We start from the raw sequence: 21139 nt of genomic DNA on the forward strand, positions 1-21139 counted from the left end.
GCTGTTGTTAGCACCGTGTGCAAGCTCAACAGGCTGCTTCATGGTTCCGAATGGACCTCCGATCTTGATCTTAACATCGAAAGTCCCAGCTGAGTGCCACGCCAGACGGAGCATGAGCGGAGCACAGTTCTTCTTAGCGATTAGACCTCTGAGCTTCCTCTTAGCCTTTTCAACTTCCTTCTGGCATTCCTCAGTCACAGTTGAGTAACACTTCGTCATTTTCTTTTCGTGAAGTAACCGAGAGAAAGAAAGTTTAGAAGCGTGAAACCAAAATTCTCAGGACTTTGGCGAAAGATACCATGTTGAGAAGATAGAATTCAATGAATAACCTCTGATAACATTCATTAAGCTCATTGTTAACTACGTTACAACCAGCTTATATACAAGCTGTAACTTCAAGTGTACTCAACCTCTATAGCAAACTCATAACAGAATCCAATATTTCTTAACAGCTATAACAACTCACTCACACACACAACGCTCACATCAACAGCACATACACACGTTAATGCATATTCTAGATATTCCAGAATATATTCCAATACAAAGAAAGGGTTGAATTCATCATAATAATCTTCTTTTCAATACAAACACAAGAATCAATAGATTAAAGAATAAACATCATAAACACCATAATCATCAACTATAGATTTCTTAGGTTTTGCAGATTTCAGTGTGAAGGTTAAAGGGTAGAGGAGATTGTGGAAAGAGAAAGAAAAAGAAAATGAGTTATAAGAGGGATTAAATTAGTATAATATTTATATTTTAAGCTCTAAATTTTTAAAAATTAAGATTGGATTATATTGTGTAAAGATTGAGAGCTTAATTTGTATGTAACATCATTTATATGGTCTAGTCATAACGAGTCAGGCATGTTACATTGACTATTTCGAATTATGCATACTCAACAAATAATGTGATTCAATTATGCAACAAGGCATGCACACAATCATGCGAACTTGAGGACTAATATGAATATCTTAGCAATCTTTGTGCTATATTATAAAACAAACAGAAGATGAAGGTTTTTAAGTGAATTTAACCAACTTAGACAGTTAGTATTGATACTTCTTTAATATTTAAAACATCGAGTTTTAGCACGAACCGAACGACCTCAATAATAAAGGAATTATTGTTATTCCTTGAGATATTGGGTTCGAGCACTAGGAATAACAAGGTGTGAGCGTTCAATAACAAATGATGGAGAGTTATCTTTGAATAAATATTGTTTTATATTTACACTAAATTAATGAAAAAAACATCAAATTTTAATTTAGAAATGATAGTGAAATATCGATATCGATACTACCTAGGAAATGTACCAGTACTCAAAGTCAGTATGATACTGCCTAGGTAGCGAATGTGAGATGTTATATTATTATTAGAGAATTAAATTTATTAAATTATTTTTAATTAAAATTTGAATTAAATTAATAAAATATGTAAGTAATTAGGATCACATATGTTATTATACAAAATTAAATAACTTGTCCCCCTCATCGTTCAATCCTTGTCCGTGACCAAGATATAATTTTGTAATAAATTAGAGCTCATCAAATGATTTCAGTGATAAAATAGAGTATTGTTCTTCTCAGTGGTCCCAAATTTGAGTAGATGCATCTGCAGGACGTGTGTTCATTATCAATGATTTAGAAATATTTTCAACAAATATTACTTTATAATCATCTTGAACTATAAAAAAATTGGCACGCATTAACTTTTAAATTTAGAATTTTTAAGGAGCTTATACACATTTTTGCCATTTATGAGGACCACCCCTGCTCGAAAGTAGTTTAGTTGTTGAACGGACGCTTGGTGGTGGTTGGAACGCTTTGGCAAATGCAAAGTGAAGGTAGGTGGCCTTACTTGGGAGAGATTGGTGAACCATGAATCCTTTGAGACAGCGGCCGGTGGCCACACTCTTTGCCTATCACTACTCACTGCTGGCGTGGAGTTTACCATTATTATTTATAATTCCTCACCAAGTTTCCAATGCTGATGGGTAGGGATGGCAAACGGGCGGGTCGGGTGCGGATACCTCATTCCCCATCCCCATACCCAGCTACTATTTTTCAATCCACCACCCGCCCATCACCCATGATGGGTACAAATTTTTAAATCCACACCCGCCCACGCGGGTACATTTTCAAATCCATCTCCACACCCACTACCCACTAGCGACATACCCATCTAGACCCGCCTGACAACAAACTAATGAGATGTTGGAGTTGGTTCCCAGACAGTTCGTGATGGGGTAGCAGCGCATGCTTCAATTTGTCAGAGGAGTGGCTCTACGAATGTTATGGAGACAGATTATAGGGAGCATGTAGTCGCAGAGCTGGATTGTTGTGTTGCTTTCGATGTTAATGCTCATAGTGCGCCTAATATGGGTTTTGAGGGACTAAAGAACATGGAAACTGCTGCTTTTGATGTTAATGCTTATAGTACGACTAATTTGTGTTTGGATGGGCAGGATGGGCAGCATGGGCTAAAGAACATGGAAAGTGACGTGATTAGTGGGATTATGGGTTTAATCAAAGAGCCGAATATTTCCCTAATTAAATACCAGATTAAAGACTAAATATCCTTAATATTTAGTTAAATTATATGTTATATATTATATAATATTAAAATTTATAAATTAGTCTCTAAAATTACACCTAAATTCATAATGGTCCAAAATTTAATAGATATTTAGCTGGGCGGGCGGATGTGGGGCGGGCGGATGTGGGGCGGGCGGATGCGGGGCGGGTAATGTCTCAAACCCATTACCCGCCCACCACCCACGACGGGTACTACTTTATAAATCCACACCCGCCCACTACTCGCTAAAATTATACCCATCCCCGCTCCAATTGGAGCGGATGCGGTGCGGAATCCACGAAACCGTACCCGTTTGCCATCCCTACTGATGGGCCTCAGTGGGAGTCATCCTCCCATTCCTAATAAGTGGCGATCCACCCTTTGTTTGAAATTAATTTTTTTTGATTAATTATTTATTTTATTAATTGTATCCATCCTGAGTTATCTTAGGTTTAACACGAGATTTCAGTACAACTTCTAGATATATCATATTTTTTCAATCCTCTAGTTAGAAAAGTTACTCAAAGATATTAATAACTACAACCCATCTTTTAGTAGCATTAATGTCTATCATATTCTTATTCATATTATAAAGAGCTCATCACATATTTTATTTACTATGACTAAATTTGATATTCTACTCAATCAAATTAATCTATAATCTTTTAACTTCTACACTAAGTTTAAAGAGAGCTTATACTTGTCATAGTGTTTTATAAATTGAAATAGGCAACATAATAATGAACAGTGAACCGGATAGGTTATTAAGAAAGAGACGTAGTGCATTAGGCACGCTTAAATACCAAGTCTTTCATAGAACTAATCCTAGACATGCACTTTCATTCTATCAAACTACCTTCCAATCAATAAATTATGCTTGATACTTCATACACATTTTGGGCCCATTGCCGCTTTATCCTAGTTATCATTGACTATCTTAGTCTTTACTAGTGGTTTATCTCATTTCATAATATTTTCACTAAAATTTAAAGACTAACTTAAAGACTCATTTATTTTAATTCATGTATTTATGTAAAATATTAACAGGAAACAAGTCTAAATAATTTGACTTCATAATTAAGTAGAATTATAACTCTCGAACAAACTTGTTTATTCTCACCACGTCTGCAACTTCAACCTTTGCATCATTATCTTTAATCAGAATAACTATGAAATCTATCGGCATTCGAATTAGAATAAATTCAATAATATTAGTCTTTGAAATTTACTAACAATAATAAATTTTCATAAAGACAATGATAGTAATAAAATGTTTATATTTAGTATTCCAAATCATTATATTCAATACATGGTTGAATGTAGATTAAGATTTGAGAACTATTTGATTTGGAGAATATCCTAATTTTGATTCTAAATTGTTGGAAATATAAACTGTTGTAAAACAAGACATTAACATTGACTGTAAAATATAAAATAAAATAACCAATCAGAAAGATAATCTTGTCATCGTATTAACAATTTCCATAGAAGCGAATTCACCCTGATGTGTGTAATCGCTACTATAGACGAGTGACCCCCGAGGTTAGGATGACTCTCCAAATTTCATATACCTAAAATATGAAGTGAACTTTGGTGGTACTACTCTTCTCTCAACTCAAAACAAAACTCAAGGAAAATTTTCAAATAGTGATTCAAAGTAAACACCAATTGCTTTTTGAATGATATAAAATTAATAAAATTGCCTACTATTTATAGCTTAAATAATGAAGGCGAAATTATCATTTTTCAAAGCATAATTTAATTTTATTTAAAATAAAATTAAAAGGTATTTAAATTAGAGTTAAAAATGAACATTAACAAGAATAAGTCACCTCAAAATATTCAATAATCCTTTGGGAATTTCGATCGAGACGTGCGAACTTGAGAAGTTATAAAATTTTAGTAGATAAATTAGATAACCTATAGATAAAAAATCCAAAATATAAAAAATTTTGAAAATTCCAAAGGTGGGACAGCATCCCAACATCTGTAGGTCTATCCCATAATAATAGTACATCAAAGGTGTCAATATATCGATGCTAGGCTGATATATTGTGCAGTCGACAGTTCTACCTATATCCACTGTGTTTCTCAGTCTTCGCAACGATGGCAGCGGCCCTTGCATCAAGCCCAGATGCTGGTTGGTCCATGAAAATAAATGAGGGATTAGCAACAAGCTCCACACTGCAATTGTCCATCTTCTTCTCTGCTGAGTTGACAGCCCTGTAATTCCTGACAGCCCTACTTTAGGTTGTTTAACTCTACCAGTTCAAATGACATTACAAGAGGAGTGAATGGAAGAACCATTCCTTTCTTGGCTTTTCTTTGGTTCGAATTTGATTCAATGTTGGTTCCTTGGATTTCCATTTCTTGGTTACTTTCTGTCTTATCACCTGAATCAAAGATTAGCTATCATGGAAGGCAACACGAGGAGCAAGAAAACAATTAATGCTAACACTTACCGTTTGGATAAGTGATTTGAAGGGTGAAGAGGACATTGAAAAGGATATAGAATCCCACTAGAGCTCCTACACAAACCCATTACCAATTTTCATTTCGATGGACTTCTAATTTTTCAAGCACTGCCACCCCCAATCTGGTTATATTGTCAGCAGCCTGGATTGCAATCGGAATATTCATTAAGTAAAACATCTATGCATTCTTCTTTGATCATCTGTTGTCTATAGGAAAGATCGTCGGGAATAACATACTAGTCTGTTCATCCATCTCGGTGCATACATTTCATTACTAACACGGGAATTGTAAGCATACGACAAAGGTGAAACCCAGTAACCCCATTTCCACCATTTAGGAATTTGAGTTGTTGCCAAAACAAGTAAGCCTTAATCAATTCATTAGATCCATGTAGCTTTGATGCTGTGTAAACCAGGGTGTAAAGTTCTGAAATACTAAAATTCTCTTTGAATCAAGGTAGGGTTGCTTTTGGTGCATACTTCTAGGAAGGGTCAAACCAGCGAGCATTACCAAGTATCACAACAAACACTCCACAGGTGTTGGAAACAACGATGGTCCTGCAGACTCCTGAAATGAGCCTAAATAGTAAAGCCACCATTTGTTAGATCAGAAATACCACCAACATTTGCTTGAAAAACCAGCATACACATGGAAAACTTTCTCGCTTAGTACAATATGAAAATTGAGATATGAAATTAGAGATGTAGTTTGTCTTTGCCATCCAAGCAATAGTCTCAAAAATGGCCATAGGTAGTTTTGTCTTTGCTTGGAAAAACCGGAACCCTGGCGATCGTAAGTGAAGTCTAAGGAGCACCACTGAACAGGTTGGTGTTAAATGTAAACAAGAGAACGCCATTGTAGAGAAATGCATCTTCTTCATTCCTGTGATGCGTTCTAGTCCTGAAATACAATGTTGATGCACAGAAAGCTACAATAATATTGTGAGTTATCTTGACGTAAAATCGTCGATTTTGAGTGGATTTTGGGGAAAACTAATCCTTAAAAAAGAAAGGAGAGAACTAGACATTTTGGTAATGATCTTGTTGCGAAAGAAGACTGGTGATTAGTTGTCAGCGATAACAAAAAAAAAAGTACAGTGCTAAAAAGTGAATTTTTTAAAATCGTCGATTTTGAGTGGATTTTAGGGAAAACTAATCCTAAAAAAGAAAGGAGAGAACTATAAACATTTTGGTACTGATCTTGTTGCGAAAGAAGACTGGTGATTAGTTGTCAGCGATAACAAACAAAAAGTACAGTGCCAAAAAGTGAATTGTTTAAAAGTTTAGATTAATGTTGTAATTAAAGAATCTGAAAGTACAATATATAAATGATACGCCAACTAAAATTCAGTGATATCTGATGTAGTGATAGAAAGATACACATCATCGTGTCGTTATAATTCAACGTCCAAGATACATAATTGAAGTTAAACTTTAACATATATTTTCCTTGATACCCATCTAGTGGAAATCAGAATTGGAACAGACAAGAATCCGACTCACCCTACGTTATCATCCCTAAGCCCGAGTACATAAAATCAATATCATTTAAAAATAGCATCTGGTAGTGGAAACTATAATAAACATGTCATACATTTTCCATCATATTTATATTTTGATGGCATTTGTAGAAATAATATACATACATCACTCTTGAGCTAGACTATGCGTACAGATTTTCCTCTATCTAACTTGGAAGTTCAGCATCTTGATGCATAAGAGAAACATGAACGCAAAGAACACTGGGAAAGCAACCAAAACTGCAGCAACTACCCACATGAAGTCATAGTGATACCCGAAATGGTGTTCTAAGTACCTTTTAATTGTAGGGTCAGGCTTGATCCCTGGTGCTTTAATGGTGCATTCATCATCTCCGTACTGCGACGTAATCAATCCGTACATTGTCCATGCTATTGGGCAGATCCAATAATACCAGATCCACCATGGAGGGATTCTCTGGAATTTCAGAGAAAATGAATGATTTTCGATCATCAGGCATTGTTGGGGCTATTCATACACAGTTTGCTTGCAAAAGAAATTAACGTACCGGCCTTGGGATGTAGAAGCCAGAGAAAAGATTAAAAAGTGCATAGAAAGATGATGCTATGATAGCTGCCACTTGGACGTTCGGTGAGATGGCAACAGTCATCATGCCGTAGTACGTGAAGTACAAGAAGGTGGAAAAGTTAACAAAAAAGGCCCAGAAGAACTTCTTCGCCGTCCATTCGAACTTGATCATAGCATACACAATAACTGTATAGTATAAAGATTGTGCTAACACAAATGGGATTTCTATTATAACCTGTATAAGATTGAGTAGATTAGTCAAATGACATAAAACGCATTGATTCTTGAAATAATGTGCTTAAGTTCTAAACCTTCACTACCTCTCACCTGTGCAAATGCATATGGTAATGCAGAGTACATTCCAGCAGCTCTTTCACGATAAAATATGGTTCTTTCGATGGCTACAACCGGCTGGGCTGTTTGGCAGTTATTAACTCCAAGAAACATGGCAGCTATATACACGGCCCCTAGTATCACTGTAAATTCAGTTGCATCTTTTCTGAACCATAAAAGGAAAATAGAATATATCATTTAGGGAACATTTTCAATATTTTGAGTCATGTAATCAATGAGAAAATGAAAGATCGAGTCAGACATTCTTGGGCCGACTCTCCAGAAAATTGATCCAATGGTTAGAGCTGCAACCAAAGTGAAACCTAATCGGACAAGGTTGTATTCAGGGGTTCTCCAGTAAGTTTTGATTTGCTTCCAGAGGCAACATTTGAACTGTCCCCATCTAGATTGAGAATATTGAGTAATGAAATGCAGGTCATTAGCTCCAGGTGGTGGTTTACTTATCTCGTGTACTAAAGCCTGGTTTTGGCTGCTCAAACACATATATGTTAGTTTGTGTTCAATAAAAGCATTAAAAAGAACTATCTTGTGAACAATAAGTAATAGCTTACTGATATAAAGATGATGACTTATAATGCTCAGCAAATTCAATTCCAAGTTGTGCTTCAACTGCTACTGAGCTCACTTCCAGCAACCAAGTTGCTGGATTTTGTTTCTCCTTAATTTTGGGAATTCCGGGAATCGCCTGCAGTACATTTCCTGTAATTAAGATTTCTCGAAGTATAATTGTGCTATTCATTGATAAAGTTTAGAATGATAAATCACCTCAAAATATTCAATAATCCTTTGAGAATTTCGACCGAGACGTCCAAAGTAGATGACTTGTCCCCCTCTTTTCATCAATAGAAGTTCATCAAAGGCTTCAAATATATCGATGCTAGGCTGATGTATTGTGCAGACGACAGTTCTTCCTGTATCCACAGTGTTTCTCACAGCCCTCATGACAATGGCAGCCGCCCTTGCATCAAGCCCGGATGTTGGTTCGTCCATGAAAATAATTGAGGGATTAGCAACAAGCTCCACCGCAATTGTCAATCTTTTTCTCTGCTCTGTTGAAAGCCCTGTAATTCCTGGCAGCCCTACTAGACCATCTTTTAGATTGTCTAACTCTACCAGTTCCATCACTTGATCAACAAAGGTCTAAAAAACAGAAAAAGATTGGTTTTTCATTTAATATCATAAGCTCAGTTCCAATTATATACGATTCATATTCTTACCATTTTTTCTTGTTCACTGATTTCTTTTGGAAGTCTAAGGAAAGCCGAAAATATCAAGGATTCCTTGACCGTGATTTGAGGTGAGTGTATATCAGTTTGTTCACAGTATCCACAGACTCTGGCGAAAGTTTCTTGCTTTTTGGGGAACCCAGAGATTCGAACATCACCTTCGATGTATCCACCGGTTTTTCTTCCAGCCAAAACATCCATCAATGTTGTCTTTCCAGCTCCACTGACTCCCATTAGAGCAGTCAAAACTCCAGGCCTAAATGCACCTGTTATTTCTCGAAGTAATTGTAGCCTGTTCTCAGTAACTCCCTGCGCCTTCATCTCCTATTCAAAATATGGTTTGATGAATAAGGTGTATGATGACGTTGAAACAAAAGACAGTGAAAAATGTAAAGTGATTTCTTACAGAAGGCATGTCAACATAATAGTTCACTTTGTCAAATGACATTGCTAGGGGAGTGAATGGAAGAACCATTCCTTTCTTGGCTTTTCTTTGGTTCGAATTTGATTGACTGTTGGTTCCTTGGATTTCCATTTCTAGGTTATGTTCTGTATCAACGCTTGAATCTTGCTGAATAACAGCTTGTGGCGCTGCGGGAGCTGTTATAATCGATATAGAGAATATCATAGATTAGTTATCATGGAAGGCAATACGAGGAGCAAGGAAACAATTAATACTAATACTTACGATTTAGATAAGTGAGTGCAAGGATGAAGAGGACATTGAAAAGGATACAGAATCCCACCATAGCTCCTACACAAACCCAATACCAGTTTTTATTTCGATAGACTTCTAAAGCTTCAAGCACTGCCACCCCCAATCTGGTTACATTGTCAGAAGCCTGGATTGCAATCAAAATATTCATTAAGTTTCAACTTGCTTTATTGTATGGTATTAAAGTAAAATATGTATGCATTTTTCTTTGATCATCTGTTGTCTTTAGGAATGATTGTCGAGAATAACGTACCAGTCTGTTCATCCATCTCGGTGCATACATTTCATTAATAAGAAGGGAATTGTAAGAATATGACAAGGGTGAAACCCAATAACCCCATTTCCACCATTTAGGAATTTGAGCTGTAGCCAAAAGAAGTAAGCCTCAGTCAATTTATTGACATGCTAAAATTTTCTTCTAATCAAATAATTTCTTAAGAAAGAAGTAAAGGTTGTTTTTGGTGCTTACTTCTGGGAAGGGTGAAACCTGCTAGCATTACCACAAACATCAGAGCGAACATTCCACCGGTGTTGGAAACAACGATGGTCCTGCAGACCCCTGAAATGAGCCTAAATAGTGAAGCAGCCATTTGTTGGATAATAAATATCACCAACATTTGCTTGAAAAATCTGCATAGACATCGAAAACTTTCTAGCCTAGTACTATAAGAAAATTGAGATAGGGAATTAGAGATATAGTTTCTATACCTCTCAGCCTCTGGTGCAAATCCTATGGTGTAGTATGTCATTGCCATCCAAGCAATAGTCTCAAAAATGGCCATAGGTAGTTTTGTCACGAGTAATGGAATGGCGAACGCCCAAGCTGGATAGAGTAATTGGTCTCTTTGCTTGAAAAAAACTGGAAGCCTGGCGATCATGAGTGAAATCTCAGGAAAACCATTGAACATGTTGGTGATAAGTGCAAACAAGAGAGCACCATTATAGACAAATGCATCTTCTTCATTCCTGTGATGCATTCTAGGCCTGACATACGATGTTAATGCAAAGAAAGCTACAATAATAATCTGACTTGTCTTGAAGATATAAAAGAATGAGTTCCGCTTGATCAGTAACACTTCTTTATCCCAGCAGGCCTTCAAAAGTTCAAGTTTTGTTACAGAATATCTTGAGAATACTAAGGCTGCTTTGTGGCATTTGGACTTATCAAAAGGCAACGAGAGCTCGTTTGCTAGCTGCACTCCAACATGGAACTTCTTGAACCTTTTAGCAAACTCAGTAACCGGAACATATCGGTATGGTTTACCTCTATCAGCCCAATACTGCGCTTGATCCTTCTTTGAGGTAACCTGCACGCAACAATAACATTTGCTCCTAAGTTTTGAGTTCTAAATGATGCTTCTTACGTTACACCTACGATTCTTTCTTTTACCTCTTGCAAGAAATCTGCAGTTCCCTTCCTCTCGGGACATTTGAATCCACAGCTCTCGAAGAATTCAACGACGTGTTCTCGTGGACCTTGATAAACAATTCGACCTTCAGAGATGAGCACTATATCATCAAAGAGGTCAAAAGTCTCGGAAGCTGGCTGTAGTAAGGACATGAAGATAGTGGCATCCGTTAGGTGAGCAATCTGTTGCAAGCACTTGACAATTTGATAGGTTGTGGAACTGTCAAGGCCTGTTGATATCTCATCCATGAACAATGTTTTGGTCGGTCCAATGATCATCTCTCCTGCGTTAATCTTGATTTAATTGGAAATGGAAGCTCATAAATCACATACTTGATTTATTAATCAAATATAGCTAATTTGTTAACCTGTTGTTACTCGTTTTTTCTGTCCACCGGATACCCCTCGAATCATCTCATCTCCAACAATTGTATCCTTGCATACATCGAGTCCCAGCATCTAACCATTTCATTCAGTCATAAATAATTTTCTCTTGGAACTTGAGAGAGAAACACACAGGTTTGTATTTAATGTACTGATGATAGTGTATAACTTCATTGATGATGTATAAAATTATACAGCACTAACATATTTAATATAAATCCAAATACTTTGGCATACTTATCAACTTCATAATATTGATATTTTTCCGCAAAGAAGTAGTTGATCTTACTTTGAGAAAGTAGTCAGTAGCGAGACTGCTTTCAGCTCCTTCAATTGCAGTTGCCTGGAATTCGCAAGTGAATCAAAATTAGTAAGTCTTTAGGACTAAGCTTCAGTAAGTTAATCTTAGATTTTATTTCTTACCTTCATGAAAAGGTCTACTTCTGGTTCAGGATAAATACCAGCGTACTTTTCCCTCCTTGCAAGTTCACTTAGAAGGTCTATTGCAGTCATTAAGAGCTTAATTAATTGTTTGTCTGTGTTGGATCATAAACTTGATCCATTATGGGAGCCTAAACTCAAACCCAAACTAAATTGATGTCATTACTTACATCATTTAATTAAAGATGTCATTGCTTACATCATTTAATTAATGATGTCATTGCTTACATCAATTTAGTTAGGTGAGAGTTAGATATTTGTTGAATTTGTAATGGTTTAAATTAGTTTATTTGTGTGGTGTAGGATTGTTCTTGAGTAGAATAAATACCCCTTCCCATTTTAGTTTTAAGCATCAAGAAAAATTAAGAGCTTCTAAGTGAGTGAAGAAGCAAAGTCTTATAAGAGTGAGTTGTAGTTCTTGTTTTTGAGTGAGAGTACTCTTGTAATATTTGTTTGAGTTTCAATAAAAGTTGTTTGTGTGAGTGTTTTATTTCCAACAAAGTGGCATCAGAGAGAGTTGGAAAGATCGAAGGTCTCGACGAGAGGAATACGACGCCGCCAGAATTTTCTCAATCTGAGTTCTGACGCACCGCCACGCACCGCCGGAAGACTGCTGCCAGAAAATCGAGTTGACTCACCGAGTTGAGCCGAGTCAGCCGAGTTGGAGCCCTTGACCGAGTTGTCCAAGTCCCTCCAAAGTTTTTTTTTTCATCGTTCCGGATTCATCCGTGCAATCGGATTTTACAAAATCTCATTATATTGAGAGATATGGCAAATGGTATGGCACCATTCCAAGTTCCGACACTCAACAACAACAACTACGATAATTGGAGTATCAAAATGAAGGCACTTCTTGGATCACAAGATGTGTGGGATATCATAGAGAAAGGCTATAACGAGCCTGCGGATGATGATGCTTTTGCTACTCTTACACCAGATCAAAAGACAACTTTGAAGGATTCAAGAAAGAGAGACAAGAAGGCTCTCTACCTCATCTATCAAGCATTAGATGATGATGGTTTTGAAAAGATTTCAAGTGCAAGCTCTAGCAAGGAAGCGTGGGAGAAGCTGCAAACCTCTTACAAAGGATCCGAGCAAGTGAAGAAGGTTTGTCTCCAAACATTAAGAGGTGAATTCGAATCCTTAAACATGAAAGCATCTGAGTCTATTTCAGATTATTTCTCAAGAATAGTAGCTGTTTCAAATCAATTAAAAAGAAATGGTGAAAAGTTAGACGATGTGAGGATAATAGAGAAGATACTCCGTTCGTTGGATCCCAAATTTGAGCACATCATCGTGACGATTGAAGAAACTAAAGACTTGGAAGAAATGAAGATCGAACAGCTCCAAGGATCATTGCAAGCATACGAAGAGAAGCATAAAAAGAAGCATGAGTTTACTGAGCAACTCCTCAAGCTGCAACTCAAGGATATGCATGAGAGCCAACGCAATGATAGAAACCAACGTGGCCAAGGAAGAGGTAGAGGCCATGGACGAGGTGGAAGTCGAGGTCGTGGACGAGGCTGGAATTACAACAATAACAATTCCAACAATAACTATGAGAAAGGAGAAAGCTCAACACGAGGCCGTAGAAGAATTAATCCAAACTCAAAGTATGACAAATCTCAAATTCGATGTTATAATTGTCAAAAATTTGGGCATTATGCTTCAGAATGTAGAGCTCCCAACAACAAAATTGAGGAGAAGGCCAATTACGTGGAGGAAAAGACAGATGGCAAAGAAACTCTTCTTCTAGCACGAAAGGAAACTGATGGTGGCCAAGCAAATTCCTGGTATCTTGACAGTGGTGCAAGCAATCACATGTGTGGAAGGAAAGACATGTTTGTGGAGCTAGACGAGTCAGTAAGTGGAAATGTTTCATTTGGAGATGATTCCACAATAGCAGTGAAAGGGAGAGGTAACATTCTTATCCGTTTGAAAGATGGGAGACATCAATTTATTTCAAATGTCTACTATGTGCCCAATATGAAAAGTAACATTTTAAGTTTAGGGCAACTGGTAGAGAAAGGTTATGATATTCATATGAATAATTATAATCTTTCTATAAAAGATGATAAAAATAACTTCATTGCTAAAGTGCCGATGTCAAAGAATAGAATGTTCTTGATCAACATACAAAATGATGTTGCAAAGTGCCTGAAAGCTTGCTACAAAGATGCATCATGGCTTTGGCATCTTCGATTTGGGCATCTCAATTTTGGAGGTCTAGAGCTATTATCTAAGAAGGAGATGGTGAAAGGACTACCTCACATCAACCATCCTGACCAGCTCTGTGAAAGGTGTCTAGTCGGGAAACAATTCAGGAAAAGCTTTCCAAAGGAGTCAAAGACAAGAGCTAAGAAGCCACTTGAGCTCATCCATACCGATGTGTGTGGACCGATCAAGCCAAGCTCTCTCGGTAACAATAACTATTTTATTCTCTTCATTGATGATTTTTCAAGAAAAACCTGGGTATATTTCTTGAAACAGAAGTCAGAAGTTTTTGAAGTCTTCAATAAGTTCAAAGCAGCAGTGGAGAGAGAAAGCGGTAGAAAGATCAAAGCCATGAGATCCGATCGAGGTGGAGAATTTACTTCCAGGGAGTTTCAAGAGTTCTGTGAAGCCAATGGAATTCGTCGACCAATGACAGTTCCTAGATCCCCCAGCAAAATGGTGTGGCAGAAAGAAAGAATAGAACAATCCTCGACATGGCACGAAGCATGCTCAAAAGCAAGAAACTACCCAAAGAATTTTGGGCGGAAGCAGTATCGTGTGCAGTCTACTTGTCAAATCGATCTCCAACAAGAAGTGTATGGGGAAAGACACCGCAAGAGGCATGGAGTGGAAGAAAGCCTGGCATTTCCCACTTGAGAACCTTTGGAAGTATAGCCCATGTTCACGTACCAGACGAGAGAAGAACGAAGCTTGATGATAAAAGTGAGAGTTTTATCTTCATCGGCTATGATGCTAATTCGAAGGGCTACAAGTTGTACAATCCAGACAATAAGAAGTTTGTGATTAGTCGAGATGTGGTCTTCAACGAAGAAGGAGAATGGGATTTTAACTCTCATACAGATGACTTCAATTTCTTTCCTCAGTTTGAAGAAGATGAGCAGACAATGAGGGAGCAACTAGATGAATCTCAACAAGAGCTTGCAACTCCACCCACTTCACCAACATCAACCGCTCAAGGAGACTCATCACCTTCATCATCGTCAAGTAGGAGTCAAAGTGAAAGAGTTGTGCAACGCACAAGAAGCCTTAGAGATCTCTATGGGGTAACTGAACGACAAGATAATCTTACATTATTTTGTCTGTTTGCCGATTGTGAACCAGTGAGCTTTCAAGAAGCAGTACAAGAAAAGAAATGGAGAGATGCGATGGACGAAGAAATCAAGGCCATCGAGAAGAATGACACATGGGAACTTACCTCACTTCCCAAGGGACATAAGGCGATAGGTGTCAAATGGGTGTACAAAACAAAGCAAAACGCCAAAGGAGAGATTGAAAGGCACAAGGCGAGGCTAGTTGCTAAAGGCTATAGTCAAAAGGCTGGAATTGACTATGATGAGGTATTTGCTCCTGTTGCTCGATTGGAGACTATCAGACTAATCATTTCTTTGGCAGCTCAAAACAAGTGGAAGATACAACAGATGGATGTAAAGTCCGCCTTCCTAAATGGAGTTCTTGAAGAGGAACTTTACATTCAGCAACCATCAGGCTATGAAGTCAAAGGGCATGAAGACAAGGTGTTGAAGTTGAAGAAGGCTCTTTACGGGCTAAAACAAGCACCAAGGGCATGGAATAGCCGAATCGACAAGTACTTCCAAGAGAATGGTTTCAACAAATGTCCCTACGAGCATGCTCTATATATCAAGATCAAATATGAAGATATTTTGATCGTGTGCCTCTACGTGGACGATTTGATCTTCACTGGAAGCAACCCAAGCATGTTTAATGAATTCAAGGATGTGATGATGAAAGAATTCGAGATGATAGACATGGGGCTCATGGCGTACTACCTTGGCATTGAAGTTAAGCAACAAAATTATGGAATTTTCATTTCACAGGAAAGCTATGCAAAGGAGATACTGAAGAAGTTCAAGATGGAGAACTGTAAGCCAATAAGCACACCGGCAGAATACGGGATCAAGATGACCAAACATGAAGAAGGCGAAAGTGTAGATCCAACATTCTTCAAAAGTTTGGTAGGAAGTCTACGCTATCTAACTTGCACGAGACCCGATATTCTTCACGCAGTTGGATTGGTTAGTCGCTACATGGAATCCCCAACAACCACCCATTTTAAAGCTGCAAAGAGAATTCTTCGCTATCTGAAAGGTACAATTGACTTTGGCTTGTTCTATTCAGTTTCTAATGATTACAAGCTTGTTGGATATAGCGACAGTGATTGGGGTGGAGACATAGATAATCGAAGGAGCACTACTGGATTCGTATTTTTCATGGGAGATATTGCATTCACATGGATGTCAAAGAAACAACCGATTGTCACATTGTCCACTTGTGAAGCGGAATATGTTGCTGCTACCTCATGTGTTTGTCATGCAATTTGGCTTAGAAATCTATTGAAGGAGATTGGTTTGATACAAGAAGAGCCTACCAAGGTTTGTGTCGACAACAAGTCAGCCATTGCCTTAGCGAAGAATCCAGTATTCCATGATCGAAGCAAGCACATTGATATTCGCTACCACTATATAAGGGAGTGTGTTGCAAGAAAAGATGTGGAAGTTGAATATGTGAAGTCACAAGATCAAGTTGCTGATATTTTTACCAAGCCACTGACCAGCGAAGACTTCTTAAGATTAAGGAACCTACTAGGGGTCACGAGATCAAGTTTAAGGGAGGGTGTTGGATCATAAACTTGATCCATTATGGGAGCCTAAACCCAAACCCAAACTAAATTGATGTCATTACTTACATCATTTAATTAAAGATGTCATTGCTTACATCATTTAATTAATGATGTCATTGCTTACATCAATTTAGTTAGGTGAGAGTTAGATATTTGTTGAATTTGTAATGGTTTAAATTAGTTTATTTGTGTGGTGTAGGATTGTTCTTGAGTAGAATAAATACCCCTTCCCATTTTAGTTTTAAGCATCAAGAAAAATTAAGAGCTTCTAAGTGAGTGAAGAAGCAAAGTCTTATAAGAGTGAGTTGTAGTTCTTGTTTTTGAGTGAGAGTACTCTTGTAATATTTGTTTGAGTTTCAATAAAAGTTGTTTGTGTGAGTGTTTTATTTCCAACAGTCTGTATGCATAAATGCTTTGTTAATATAATTAGTTATGTGAATACCGTATCGAGTTCCGACCCCTTGACACCTAGCAGAGAAATCCAAGGTTTCTTTAACAGTCATTTCAGGAACATGAACATCATTCTGGCTAATATACGCAGAGGTCTTTTGGGGCACAAATTCATTCAGTTTATACCCATTGTAGCTTACTTCCCCACTCACCTGTTTCATGCAAAAAAGTTAATCAATCAGTATAGGCTATATAGCTTGATGAATAAGTTTGGCATTTGTTGACCTTCAAGCTTGGGTCCAGTTTCCCAGCCAATGCAAGCAAGAGGGTTGTTTTCCCAGAAGACGGGGGCCCTAATAAAAGGGTCATCCTGTAGGATGTCTCCAAAAGTTAATTCAAGCAATTTGCATGCATAAATTGAGGTTTTGCTTTAGATATAATTTACCTGGATGGTTTGATGATACCAGAGATATCGTTAAGGATGTTGAGTTTGGTGGTCTTGGACAATCTAATCCCAAGCATTGAAAGAGCTAACTCTGCTATATTTTGAGCCGCATTTAGGAGAGTAGGCAGGGCTCTACCACCTATATACGCTTCTCCTTCAACCTTTAAATGCTCATACCTAACTTCCACTACTGGAAGCTGAATCCCAACCCTGCAAACAATAATATCCTAAATATCATTAAATATAATTAAAGCTAAATTTCAATTTAATCAACACTAACCATGGATAGAACAATCGAGCTCTTGTACATAGATTTTATTAAACAAGAGTTTGATCCTTGGATGAAATTATTTTAATGTTTTGCTAGATGAAAATGAAATCTAGTTAGCTCGTGATACATATTTAATCATATAATTACTAATAGAAATATATAATTTCTTTATGGCTATAATTTTTTATATCCATTTGACCAGATAAAAGTGGAAGACAATGAAATATGTATTTGGAATAATTCAGTAGAATCTACTCAAGAATACAATATTTGGAAAATGATTGTTTGGTGGGACAATATGTTTTTATATATTTTAGTTTTTTATATAAACATATTCCTAAAGTATATATAGTAAAGGGAACAATTTGTTCATCAGTGCGGTTGATTATCTTAGTATTTATAATCTTGTTTAAAATATTTTAGATTTTATATAAATTTGATATATTACTAATTCGTATTATATTAATTTGAGGTTTATTTTTTAAAAACCATGGTAGTAAAATCGTAAAATTGATTGCATGATATCATTGCAAGTAAACTTTAATACGAATCAAAATAATTCAGTATTTCAATAGCTTAATCCTTTTTTTGATTCGTTTGTCGATGCGATCATATTTGTTTGTATATATCTTTGTTTGAGTTTCTTGGTTAGATTTAATCTTTCCTTCTATGGTTCTTATGTGATCTTAAGTTACTAGTTTTGCTTTAATGATTATAGGAAGTTTTCCTAATTATGTATAGGGATGGCCATGGGTCGGGTTTGAGTCGGATTTCGGCCAACCCGACCCGAAAAATATATACCCTCCACCTGACACATACCCGACCTAAGTTTTTGAGATAAAATCTGAACTCAATCTGTCCTAACTTGAAATAATAAAAATATTATTTTTATTCAATAAAAACAGTGATTTAATTGAAAAAAATAATATATAGGGGTATTATTGTAATTATTCTTAAATATATATGGTAAAATTATATTTTTTTTCAGGTCATGTCGGGCATTTTTCACCATAAACCCAAATTCGACCAGACTCGAATATCACCTTTAAAAAAATCCGATCCAACTCAACCCTAATTTTTTTTAAAAAAACCTACCCAATCGGGTTGGGTTTGGGTCCCATGCCCATCCTTAATTATGTGCTTAATTTACAATTGTAGTTGTAAATCTTTATTATAATTTGTGATATTTCTTATTTTAAATGAAATTAGTTGCTTCTATCGAAAAAAATATAAACTATTTTGTATTATAAAGAAATAAAAAGACGTATTTGAAGAAAAACCAAAACTTAATCACTAGTTAATACTTTTAAAATTATTAATTAAGTAATTATTAAATATAAAATACGATACTTTTATTTTAATTTTTTTTAATTTTTTAAACTATTTTTATAATATATACAAATATATAATTGACAAGGTAAATTATGTGTTTAATACATTTACTATTAGTTTTGGTCCTTTTTAATACATAAACTTTTAATTTTTTTAAAATCATACCTAAAGTTTAGTTTTTATTTCATTTTAGTGTATTCATTCAAAATTTAATGTTAAGTTTTGAGAAAATCGAAAGCTTAGATACTAAAACGGATCAAAACTGATAGTTTAGGTACTAAACGTGTTAAGTTTTAACAACATATACTATAATGAAACAAAAATTAAACGTTAGTTATGGTCTTAAAAAAATTGAAAGTTTAAGTACTAAAACGAACTAAAACTAATAGTTTAAGTACTAAATGCATAGTTTATCCTGATTAATTGCAACTACAGTTTAACTTAATATTATTTTTGTCAATCATGTTGCAATTATATAGCTCGATAAATGGTTAAATGTTGTCTTATTTAGGCCCCAAGCTTAATCTCCTCCATAGTTCATATTTCTTTAAAAATTTTGTATTAGCCATAATTTAACTTAAATACTATTTTTGTCAATTATGTAACAAATAATAACGTTATTGCAATGGTTTAGTGTTGTTTGACCTCTTGGTCTCTCGTTCAATCCTCTCAAATTTATCTATATTCTTTTTAATTTTTATCAATAAGATGATGACATGTACTTTCATTTTATTAAATTATTAACTCATTTTCAAACTGAAATTAAATTGATTGAATCGTAAATATGAATCATATATATTTGAAAATTGGCACGTAGTCTTGTCGTTGTTGGTTTAACAAGTTGATACCTTGGTTGAAACCGAAAGAGTAATTTAACCTAATCGTTATGCATATAGTTGGTAAGAAGAGAAACTTACTTATCAAGTCTGTTTCGGAATCTCTTCAAGAACTTCTCGTTGTCTTCTTCAGCATCCTTAAACAGTGCACTAATGAAACTCTGTCGGTCATCCATGTCAAGCCTTCTCACATCGACTTCTCTCGGACCAACATTGTTATCATCATTCCCCACAAACGAATTCATGATACTCGTTCTTAAACGATCATACGTTGGCAGCTTCTCGATAGCCGCCCACCTGAGAGCTTCTTCATCTTCCTCCTGAGCTCGACTGCTTCGCGACGCTCCGGCCGCAAAAACATCCTCCATCTTCCTCTGTGTATTGCTCAAGCTGCGCCTTATTCCGCTTCTCAGCGTATCAGGGCTTGAGCTACTCCTTGGACTTCTTCCTTTCTCTATCACATCCATTGAACGTGTTTCTCCTGTATTCAAAAGTATCTTCATGTGATTTAAATATGAATTAGATATAAATTTCTTTTTAAAAAAATGCTGAAACAACATATACAGTTTACCCATAATCAAATTTTGAATAAATTTGATGTATTTGAACAGGTACTTACTCGATTTTGATGTATATGAAGTATTGATATTAGTTAGCTGCTGATAGATTATGAAGAAGAACAAAAGGAGAGAAATTTCATACTGGGGAGGTAGCTAAGAGGGTGTCCATTAATCTGAACGACATAGAGAATGGTTCATGGGGTTAATCATATATATATATATATATATATATAACTCTCTTATATTGATAGACTTGCAATCACTAGCAATAGATCATGTTTGAATTGTTATAAATTTTGATTATCGACCTATCACTATTGTAATATGCATTGTTGTGTTATTGTTAATGATATATATACTTCATGGTTAACATTTTAGTGGTTAATTTCAATACTACGTTGTTTTAGAAAAAAATTAATGTGTAAACTCTTCTTATAATGTCCTGTATTTCCTCTCTATTTAATATAACTAATTACTATGATTAGGTAAAAGAAATAATGCGCAACTTTTTAATTAAAAATGCGTATGCCAAATTAATTAAATGAATAAATTGAATGCATGCATGGTCATAGATGAACCTCAAGATTCCTTAAACCTAACCCTAAGGTAATGAGCCATGATGTCATTTTATCCTTTTGAAAAGTTAACCTAATATCTAAGTCGTGAACCCTTAAATGCTTTTTGTCCTCCTCAAATATAACGTGTAAATCATTTTTGTTATTTTAATTATAAACGAGTAATTAAAAAACCGTAGCCGCTCTTCTCTTCCTTTCCTCTTGT

The 21139-nt window shown here is 35.9% G+C and overlaps 1 protein-coding gene across 1 annotated transcript; it reads right to left on the bottom strand.

Annotated features, from left to right (window-relative positions):
• Window positions 1-6689: 6689 nt before the first annotated feature.
• On the bottom strand, window positions 6690-20270 carry LOC120137509 (ABC transporter G family member 35-like). The gene is made up of 20 exons (XM_039153243.1): window positions 19881-20270; window positions 17361-17570; window positions 17201-17285; window positions 16968-17127; window positions 11635-11711; window positions 11501-11554; window positions 11196-11286; window positions 10810-11111; window positions 10128-10726; window positions 9889-10049; window positions 9673-9782; window positions 9393-9546; window positions 9111-9304; window positions 8696-9028; window positions 8244-8618; window positions 8030-8163; window positions 7720-7947; window positions 7452-7623; window positions 7105-7359; window positions 6690-7013 (listed from the first exon to the last, which is right to left on the bottom strand). The coding sequence occupies exons 1-20, from the start codon at window positions 20264-20266 to the stop codon at window positions 6741-6743; spliced, it is 4353 nt and encodes a 1450-aa protein (XP_039009174.1). The 5' UTR covers window positions 20267-20270; the 3' UTR covers window positions 6690-6740.
• Between the last annotated feature and the right edge of the window lie 869 nt (window positions 20271-21139).

This window comes from Hibiscus syriacus, unplaced genomic scaffold (assembly GCF_006381635.1).
Source record: "Hibiscus syriacus cultivar Baekdansim isolate YM2019G1 unplaced genomic scaffold, ASM638163v2 tig00110674_pilon, whole genome shotgun sequence".
In the NCBI taxonomy this organism is placed as follows: domain Eukaryota; kingdom Viridiplantae; phylum Streptophyta; class Magnoliopsida; order Malvales; family Malvaceae; genus Hibiscus; species Hibiscus syriacus.

Bases quoted from the DNA above. Each gene is read 5' to 3' on its own strand.
- LOC120137509 (XM_039153243.1), bottom strand. From the start codon at position 20,266: ATGGATGTGATAGAGAAAGGAAGAAGTCCAAGGAGTAGCTCAAGCCCT. The intron at 17,571-19,880 runs GTAAGTTTCTCT...TATTGTTTGCAG, and splicing joins TTCCGAAACAGACTTGATAA to GGTTGGGATTCAGCTTCCAG. The intron at 17,286-17,360 runs GTAAATTATATC...GACATCCTACAG, and splicing joins GGTATCATCAAACCATCCAG to GATGACCCTTTTATTAGGGC.